This window comes from Lactuca serriola, chromosome 2 (genome assembly GCF_051521515.1).
Source record: "Lactuca serriola cultivar US96UC23 chromosome 2, Lser_US96UC23_V15, whole genome shotgun sequence".
Lineage (NCBI taxonomy): Eukaryota > Viridiplantae > Streptophyta > Magnoliopsida > Asterales > Asteraceae > Lactuca > Lactuca serriola.
Window position 1 is genome coordinate 166,697,224 of NC_136409.1, and position 10,975 is coordinate 166,708,198.

Here is a 10,975-nt window from a genome sequence, read left to right on the forward strand (position 1 = left end):
TGAGTGTTGATGAGTATACCACCGTATTCACCGAGAGAATGAAGTTATTCCCCTACTTGGTGCCTACTGAACGCACTAAGATAGATAGGTTTGCTAACAGATTACCCACATACTTTGGCCCAACGGTCAAAATGGCAACTACTTTGAAGACAGTCATTAGAGCTTCCAAGAATGTTGAGACCTAGATAAGGGAAAAGGGTCTAAAGAAAAGTTGAAGTTGGCAAGAAGAGGAAATTTGAGGGATCTTCAAGACCCGACAAGAAAAATAGGTTCCTAAAGTCTGACCCCTAAAACAAATGGTATGGGGATAGTAATGAAGAAAAGTGGCGTGACAAGTGCAAAAGGAAGCACATTGGGAGATGCTCTAAAGAGGTGACCTGCTTCAAATGTGGGAAGACTGGTTACTATGCTGGCGAATACGCGACCAAGAGAGAAGCTTGCTTTAAGTGTGGTGAAGAAGGACACTTCAAGCAAGATTACCCAAATAGAGAAGGAGCTACAAGGCCAAACATACCACCGAAGCCAAAAACAAGAGCATTCCAGATGATCCTTAATGAAGCAGGTGACAATGCAAGAGATCGGGAGTGAAGATCTATATATCCAAAGATCTGGATATGAAGTAGCCATATAGATACTATCATGTGGTGTAGCCTATTATAAGATGCCTAATGTAGGGTGAACTTGAACATCAATGTAATCGTTTCAAGAAATAATATAAACCTTGGTTTTGTTATCTGGTGTGTTAAGTTGTTATGTGAAATTCTTGTATGGTAACTTGGAAAACTGCAAGACAATACTTGGGACGAGTATGAGTAAGTGTGAAAGGTAGTAGAGGCCTATACTACCGGAAGCACATAACTCGCACATAGATCTGGGAAGGTCACAAGGTTACCAAGGCGCTAGTAATTGATTTCATTTTGTTCAAGTATGTCGTTACCATCATTTCGGTAATGACTAAGAAGATGATTGTTATTTCGACCCTAGTGGTCATATCAAACCGAGTCCGACTAAGATGAGTATGTTACGTGGTTCAACGAAGCAAGGTCGATGTAGCATCTGACTTAAACCAGAAGATTGAAGTAAAAAAAAAATAATCGAAGTAATCAATAGAATATTGCGATCGTTGTTAAAGTAAGAAGCTTGTAGCTAGAAGTGCTACATGCTATAATGTGGTTACATCACATTAGAACATGAAGGAAGGTATATTCCATTATGGATTTGACTCTAAAAGACCTGAGTCTAAGTGTTGCATCATACGACGATAGATCATTAGAACCTGACCCATCATCATGTTACAATAATCAAAGTAAAGTCTATTTATGAAGGAGAAAGAGTCTCCAATAAGGATCAAGATTGTGACTTGAAGGTCACGAATAAAATTCCAATATGAGATAGAGAGCGGGTACAAGATCTAGCACCGCTTGCAGTCAAGAAGTCTAAGAGTTAGATACTCATTTGACAGCACAAAGGAGTTACAATTATTACCTAGGATGAAAAGATGACATATGGGGTCATTATACAAGCCCTGTTTTGTTGATGATTCTAGGACGTAATCATCCTAAGGGGGAGATAATTGTAACACCCGCATATTCGGGTTAGTCAATTTATAGACAATAAGCGTAAAAATTTGAATTTTTGATATAATATTATTTAGAATGAATAATTTGAACTAATTTATAGTATATGTCACAAGGGTTCCATACATATAAAGAACACTGGAATCCGATTTATAACGAAGAAGTTATGATCCGTTGAAGTTTTACGACTAAACCAGAACGATGTCGCGTAAAGTAAACAGTGAATTTTTGATAAATTACTTTTTAGCCTTAGAGATATAAAAGAAAGTCGTAGTATATGTTAAACCAAGTGCGTGCATATAGAGAACGTCCAAATCTTACTTCGTATGAGGAAGTTATGATTTTTCTAAGATTTAGCATAGTAGTGCACAACCCAAAAATCGAATTTTAGATCGGTCAAATTTTAGCCAAAATGATCTTTATGATAATTGAATGTATCATTAATAGGATTTGAATGATAAAAAGACAGTCGAAAACGGAGTCCGTATGTAGAAGTTATGAATTTTATATAGTCGTTGACAGTGTAATCTTCTTAGATTATTAAATTTACAATCGGTCAAGAATGAGCCAATGGGGTCAAAAGGAAAGTTGTAGATCTTATCAATACCTACACGTAGATATAAAGAACGTCAAAAACGGAGCTCGTATGCGATAGTTATGATTTTTTTTTAAAATTGGTTGTTTTACGTGCATCCGGCGCCACATGTCAGCACCAGGCGAAGCCTTAGTGTCTACGCAAGGCCAGGACATGAATTTTAAGTTCACGACGTGAATCGCCCCCAGACAGCCAATAAATAGATGTGAAAATCATCCATTTTCTTCACACCTTCATCCTTCTTTCTCTCTCAACACTCCAAAACTATCCCTCCCCTTCCCTAGTACTTCCTAAGTGCTAGAGGCAAGTCCAGGAGCGCCAAAAGGCACCGAGAAGAAGAGCTTTCGGCTTGGAAATATTGCCCCCACAGAGCCCGGTTCTGAGCCAAATCTCCTAGTAAGTGAGATACGTTTACCTTACTTTAAGTATAACTTATGTTTAAGTTCAATATCGTTATTATGAACCTATAAACAATATATGTACTATAAAATATAATATACAAAGCGTTATTATAATATCTCTTAACTACTCGTGGTACAGGGAATCTGGTTTGAAGGGCTGCATAAGGTTGTTGGATATCAGAAGTGCTATAATGCCAAAATGGTCCTCCCCTCCGGTGTTTCATGTCTGGCCCCTGTCTATACATAGTGGTTGAAAAGTATTGTTCAACACATATAAAATAATAACGCTCATAAATAGTCGCAATAAATATTAGACTAAAATCTAGCAATAATGATACCAGGTTTCGTCGAAGGAAAATAGAATTGTTAGAAGCGAAGCGCTGTCCGGATTCAGATTTATCACTACAACAAGTGAGTGCATAGTCCATTTCATGAACATGATTTTAATACAAGTATTGATTACAGTATTATATATATGTTTGTGTGTGAAATATTTTATATTGCCTGAAATACGTGTTAAGAGCATAGTTGATAATATATGATGATTTAAGATACATTGTAAACCTAAATTAATTAAGGGGAATATTGAGTAGTATCTCCTTATGAGTACAAGTGAGATATACACGGAGGGTAGAACTTTAAAACTTGTCATTAATCCGAGAGCATGGATTAGACTTAATCATTTGTCCTTAGTACGAGAGAACGGAGTGGACGTAGTTATTTGTCATTAATCCGGGAGCATGGATTAGACTAGTCAATTGTCCCTAGTCCGAGAGTATGGAATGGGCATATTTATTAATCTGGTATCATGGATTAGACATACCCAATCCAGGAGTATGGATTAGTAAAGAGATTAATTTCAGATCCGAGAGTATAGATCGCGTTGTCGTAAGGATCGACGGGGTGGGGTAAAATTGCTTATATAAGGTGAAATTGTATTTATTGTGAGTTCTAATATATATATATATATATATATATATATATATATATATATATATATATATATATATATATATATATATATATATATATATATAACATTGTGGGATTGAAATCCTAATGTACTCACCAGGTTTCCCAACCTGACCTAATCAGTTTATTTGTATCACATGTATCGATGCGAAGTAACATTACACTGAGAGATTAAAGGAGATGTAAATCACTAGTGTAAATAAATGTAATGTCTATTTTTTTTCTTATATTTCTGTATTGACGGTGACATCTCGAAGTTTTAATATAAATAAAATACATTTCTTCGGAAATGCTTTGATAATACTATTATCATGTTTTCTGGGAACAAATTCCGCAATACTACTTTTCGAAAGGGATACTCTGATTTTTAAATAAGCATAAATAAAATTTTTAATATGATCGTGAATTTGGGGATGTCACATTAGGAGATTTGATGCAATTTTTTCCACAAAACGATATGACCAAACTTAGGAGAGGTTCCCACCCATTATCTTTTACTTGTTGTAGTCGTTGTCGGGTCAATGTCACCAACGACATGGCATTAACTATGTCTTGATCTTTAGTTTGTAAAGCGTTGTTCAAATCATTTGCATCATCAAAAATAGTCTTCATCAAATGTATCATAAATATAAAATCAAAAGACTCGGGTAAATAACCAACAACATCCACTTTTAGCTAATCGTCCGTGCTTGAAGATACATCTCCAATCTTATCAAGAACCTCGCGTATCACAGGATATAAGGAAATAACATTCACAGTCAGTTTATAGTGGGATCCCTAACGAGTATCACCTGGTCTTCCCAAACTAAGTTCTTGATTCAATCCTTTGCCACTTTCAAGTTGACCATCATCAAATGCTTGTGAAACCTTTTGAGCTTGAGCTTCTGGCAACATTTCTTTTCTCTTACAAGAAACTCCAATGATATTTAGTAAGTTTGTAAGTATGTCAAAGAGCCAACCATAATTTATGCTCTTTTTTGAAACAACAACTATTGTTAGTTGAAGTTGATGTGCAAAATAGTGAACATAGTATGCAGATGTGGTTTCTTTTAAGATTAGAGTTTTAAGTCCATTACTTTCACCCTTCATATTGCTAGCTCCATCATATCCTTGACCTCAAATTTTAGATGAACTTAACGAATGCTCCGTAAGCAAAGAATAAATTGCCTTTTTAAGAGTTAAAGTTGTGGTATCAACGACATGTACAACATTGAGAAACCTTTCAGCTATGTCTCATTTCTTATCTACATATTGCAAGCACAAAGACATTTTCTCGTTATGAGTTATATCAGCCGATTCATCTGCTAATATTGCAAAGTAATCTTCACCAAGTTCTTTAATAATGGCTTCAGTTGTTTCTTTTGCACAAGCGTGTGTGATATCTTTTTCAATGGAAGAGGAGGTCACTTTTAAGTTCTTTGGAGCATTTTTCAACACAACTTTTTCAACTTCCTCATTATGTTTTGCTAACCATTCAAGAAGTTCGATAAAGTTCCCTTTATTACTTGATCCTTGACTTTCATCATGACCCCGAGTTGGCAATCCTTGATGTAAAAGATACCTTATACTATGTATTGAAGCAAACAAACGACTGTGGTATTCTTTTTGGGATTTTGTAGATTGATGCTTAAAAGCACTTTGTATTGACTTTTTGGATTTGGTAAGCATATCAAACTTTTCTCTAGCTCGATTATGGATACTATTAACGGCTCCCTCATGTCTTTCGAACCTATTTGGTATATTCCAGTTTTTAAAGCCATTCATAACAAAAGCATCTCCACCTTTTCCAGAGAATTCATCCTTATCCCTAAATAAGTAACACACAAAAGAAAAGTCTGCATCTTTATCAATATTGTATTCAACCCATTTATGTTTACTAAACCAAGTGAGAATAAAGCAACACATATAGCCTCTAAAATCCGTTTAAGGAAACTAATAACTATGTGGTTGGCAAGATCCACTTTGCATATATTCTTTCCTTACTGCATCTTGGTCGCTAGGATGATACTCAAGGATATTCTTTCTCAAGCCTGGATCATGTGGAAGCCTGTTTACATCAAATCAACTTTCTCTCTCCTTATAAGGAACTTTGGTGCTACCATGTGATATTATTAGGCGTTGAGGAAGAATCATCTTAAGTTTTTGTTTTCTTTTAAGCATTGACAAACCAATCTAATGTCCAGTGTTTCTTCTTGCGTTTTGCTAACTCGTTTTCACCATCATTCATTGTTATCGTCAAAAATAAATTTAACCTAAAAGACTAACAAAATTAATAATCTAAAAAATGAAACCAAAGCAAGAGCTAAAATATGTGTTTATACAAATTAAAAAGGAATTAACTGATAGGATTTAATACTGTATCAGTTTTATTCTATTGAATATATATATATATATATATATATATATATATATATATATATATATATATATATATATATATATATATATATATATAGGATATAGATCCGATAAGAATTTTTTTTAGGTAGGAAGGTAAGAAATTTTTTTTTGACTTATTTTTTGGCGAGAAAACAAATGAATAACTAAATGAATCAATAATAACATGATTCACCAAAAAAAATCCCGAAAAAACATTTCGATGATTCATTTTTATGATGATTTTGTTGATATTCACTAAAATTGTCATAAAAGTGATTTTTTTTTCTTGATTTACCTAAAAGAAGGTGTTTTTTTTCGAAGTTTTTCTTGTGAATCATCTTAGTTTTGAATCATCTAATGATTCATTTCATTTTTTGCTAACAAAATATGCATATAAAAAATTTCTTACCTTCCTACCAAAAATTTCCTTCTTATTTGATTTTGACTCTCTCTCTCTCTCTCTCTCTCTCTCTCTCTATATATATATATATATATATATATATATATATATATATATATATATATATGTGTGTGTGTGTGTATAGTCTTTTTCTGATGCATAGGCAAATTGGTTTTCACTTTGCATATGTCACATGCTTTTGACATTGAAATGGAAAAATGTGATGCAGCATACAAAAACAACACAAAGATAACCAAGAATGAACTGTTGATTCTAACAGAATAACAAAGACAATCTCTTCAAAACCACGTTGATTCTACGAATACCGTGGGATTGGCTTCAAAATGTGGGTTAACATGCACAGAATTTGGGAGAAATTTGAAAGCCTATAAAATTGATGATCGACCATCCAAATTACATCAACAACAGTTAAATAAGAAGCATAAATGAAAACCGAACCCTAAACGTCCATGGGCCAAATAAAAACCCAAAAATTAAGGAAATATAACAAAATTATTCATAACTTTATTTAGAAAGTGATTTATGGACTCAGAAATGGGTAAGTCCCATTCGGGAACTTATCTAGACGTGCTCCTTGCTCCAAGCTTCGATTTAACTAGTCATAGGCCCAAAACGAAGCCTCGTAGCCAATGTTATTGCCATTTTTGTGAAGCCCCTTTTGTCACACGAGTGTGGGCCTCTAGGAACGCAAGGGCCCTATCCTCCACACTAGGGCCCGATTTAAAATCGCATTAATCCACCAAAGATTACAAACAACACATGTACTTTCTAGGCTTTATATATCAATATGACAGCTTTGAGTTATGTGATACAATAATCAAGAAAGTAACTTTCACTATTTCCTTAGGCCTTAGCAAACATCCATGAACAAACACTCAAAAGTGAACTAGAGTAATTGATTCAAAGTTCACAAAACCCAACAATAAACTATGAACGACTTAAGGATATTGTGATAGTCATGAGAGACTATCCTGTAGAACAAGAGGCCAAGAAAGCACACAATTATCAGCAAGATATCAAGACGAAAATAGTCGGTGTTTCTCACTTTCTCGCTTTCTTCTGTCGAATCACCGGTGACGAAAGAGACGAGAGCAATTACAACGGTAGGGTTTCTTCGGGTTAATTTCTTTGGATTTATTTTCTTACCCATTAGCTGGTTTTATAAAAATAATGATAGATATAGACTTTGTGTTCTTTTTTATTCAAATATTTTGTAGTTTTTATAATTTTGTTGATAAACCTCAACTTGATTAGGATTTGTAACAATTTTATTTTATTTTTTCGTTGGTTTTTTAATAATTACAAGTATTCACAAAAAAAAAAAAAAACAAAAAAAATCTCATTGTGTCAAATGTACTTTGTACTTTGCAGGAAGAAGAATCTAAGAAGAATCCTAGATTGAAATAGTTTGGGTATGCATATAATTTCACAAGGGTATGGATTTTTAATATATATATATATATATATATATATATATATATATATATATATATATATATATATATATTAATGAAAAAAGATTACTTATGGTAATAAATCAAAGGTATGCATTTGCATACCCTTCCAATGTTCTAAATTCGCCCCTAGATGGTTTCACATTTAATTCTTAAAAAAAGTATGGACATTTGTTATAGCTAGATATTATGAAAGTTGTGAAGCACTTTGAAGAAATTTGAAAGTTATCAAAAGGGCGTAACTCTTCCTTCATCACGCTTGTGCCGAAAGTTAAAGACCCTTAACACTAACATTGAGAATCAAGAATGTTATTGGATCGGTTATTAATGAGGTATAAACAACTTTTATTGAAGGTAGAAATCGGATTTTATTGAAGTCATAAACATTTTAGATGGGCTAATCATAATCAATAAAGTACGTTCGTGGGCAAGGAAAACAAAACAAAACAAAAATGTTTCTTTTTTAAAATTGACTTAGACAAAGCATTTTGACTCCATCAATTGGGACACTTTTGATGAGTTGAAAACTCTTTTAAGATCGTTTAGATTCTTAACAAGTAAATCGGAATGTAAACAATAGAAGTAACACATGATTAATCAAACAAATGTTGAATGATTAAGACTGCAACACCTCAGAAGAGCTCGACAAAGAACTTCTACTGTAGAGTTGTGCTAGGGTTACAATACAACGAAAGAGATAATAATTCAGAAGCATACAAAGATGATGCATGCATGCACCATAAATACTAAACCCTAATATCAAAAACACGGATTGACAGGCCCAAACGGTGACAAAAATAGACTAAGCAATTAAGCCCAATGACGCAACTCCTGAACTTAACAATCTCCCCTTTTGAGTCAATTGAGGCGAGAGATCATTTCAGTTGAGCGAGGGTGGAAACCTTCATAGTCTTGAATAGCTTCGGTATGATGGCGAGAAGAGTTTGACGGAAGTCAATGTACCACCGAAGCATATCCGAAAAAATCTTCTTATCGGCTTTACTGTTTTGATTACACCTGTAAATGATATCAAGAATGTGCTCCAAACAAGAAGTGGAGAACATGTGTTTGTCATCAAGAGCGAACATGCATTTTTGGCCTTCGGCTCTGGTGAACATGACAGTGTGATACATCAGGTCGATTTTTCCCATCAGCATCATGTTGACGTCGCTTGCCTTCCCAATTAGCTTGATTGTAGGCTTCTTCCTTAAGGCAGAGGCGATCTTTTGATCCATCTTGGAAACCTCAAGAATGTAACACACCAACATTCGCTTGATGTGATCTATGATGGGCTCATATTGAATTGGATCGGTTAGCAGAATGTTATTCAGTAGGATCCAATCATGTGGGTTTAAGTTTGGCAAATCAGCGAGAGAGATCATATGAACCGAGCTGTCTGAGCCTCGGGTCACCCTAAACTTCACATTTATAAACTTCCCTGCCGAAGTTGGTTTCAATGCCTTGACTGTTGTCATCTTTTGTTCGCTCCAAGTCAAGTATTGTGGTTGAGAGAAAGTGAGATAGTATTCAATAAGTTCTCGATCAACCTTCAGGTCAGGAGAGGGGATAACAATGTTTGGATCAAAGCAATGGAATACAAACACCTTTCGAGTGATTGGCATGTCAAACTAAGAGTCTCTGAAATTCTCACGATCAAATGAGAGGACCGGTTAGAGCCAATGAGTGCTGGGAGACTCAATTGCTTCTTTTAAAAGTTTTTCCAACGACCATAGAGGAAACAAATATTTTCTTCGTTCCAATACATTGTTTACTTCTTTTCGTTTCCTTTCCCTCTCTGTTTCTTCTTTTGCGATATGAAGCTTTTCTTCAAGCTCTCGGTCAGTCTACTTTCGTTTGAGAGCATTTTCTTCAGTTTCTTCCTCATCATTATCACCGATAACCTTTTTACATTTTCTTCATACTGGAACCCGAAACTTCATTACCCTTCGGTTCAGTGGTGACTTTCGGTTGTGAAGAAGCTTTGCTTGTTGGAGGTTTCGGTTGACCCTAACCTTCTTCTCCCCTTGTTTCGGAGGGACAACAAACTCTGGAACACCTTCAATACGGCTCAACATGTCAAGAGCTGGTCTTAGCTTCTCAGCCAAGTGTCGTCGAACAGTAATAGTAAGGACCGAATTGTGTGCTTCCAGGAGATTTAAGAGAAGAGAGTGTATGTAACCAACACAACTTTTGATGATAGCTCACTCGGACTTGAGATCATCAATTTTCTTGTGCGCTTGAGTAAGCTTCAAGGCCTGAGTCTTAACCTTCATGGTTTTGAGAGCTAGTTCATCCATGACTTTTTTTTTCCAAGGCAAGATTAGCCTAGAGTTTATCAAGACGGGCATGGATGGATGTTTGAAGCTCTTTGTATTCATACTTGGTGTTTTGGCATGCCTCTTCAAAGTACTTCTTCTCTACTTCAAGGGATTTAGTAAGATTGTCAATAGAAGCACTCACCGTTTGAGCGTTCTTTTGAGCAGCAGCCTGAAGAGAATCTAGAAAAACATTAGCATCAGAAATTAGTTTTTCGAAATTTGTGGTCGCCTGCTTGCAATCTTTTGTGGATTCTTCAATGGCAATGGTTGTTTTTTGACATGAGGAGGTGGAGGCGTCAATGGCTTTGGCAGCATTGGAAATGGAGGTATCATGCTCCTTAACAAAGGTTGCCAACAAAGCCTTGATAGAAGCCTCAGAGTACGTCTCGCTAGGAGTGGTAGAGGAAGAAGAAAGCAATTTGTCATGCTTTTCATTAAGATCCCTTAAATGCCTCTTCGTTATAGGAGCATAATCATCGTCATCGCTCTGAACTTTGTATGGGCTATAATAGAAGGAATCAAAATCCATATCCGCTCCGCCAAGTACGGTGCCAGATTCATGTGAGGGAGGTGGAGATAGAGGTTTAGAGGTAATGGGTGTGTCGATACCTGAAGTAGGTGCCCCCATATCAGATACGTTGACACGAACTTGAGGTTCGGTTGTAGGAGTGGTGGTTATGGTAACTTCGGTGAACAAGGGAGTGAGGATAGGTATAGAAGTTGTAGTTGAAGAGGAGATGGGAGGAGGGCACGGAGAGATTGTTATAGGTATTGAGTGAGCAGAAGAAGGAGGAGGTGAGGTTCGGTTACCTTGATGAGCCGGTGAAGGTGGAGGAGAATTACCTAAGAGAAAACTCT

General features: G+C 35.5%; 1 protein-coding gene across 1 annotated transcript; it reads right to left on the reverse strand.

Moving 5' to 3' along the window:
- Positions 1–4,778: 4,778 nt before the first annotated feature.
- LOC145089760 (uncharacterized) lies at positions 4,779–5,772 on the reverse strand. The gene is made up of 2 exons (XM_079028158.1): positions 5,714–5,772; positions 4,779–5,352 (listed from the first exon to the last, which is right to left on the reverse strand). Exons 1-2 carry the CDS (start codon positions 5,770–5,772, stop codon positions 4,779–4,781), a joined length of 633 nt encoding a protein of 210 aa, XP_078884284.1.
- Between the last annotated feature and the right edge of the window lie 5,203 nt (positions 5,773–10,975).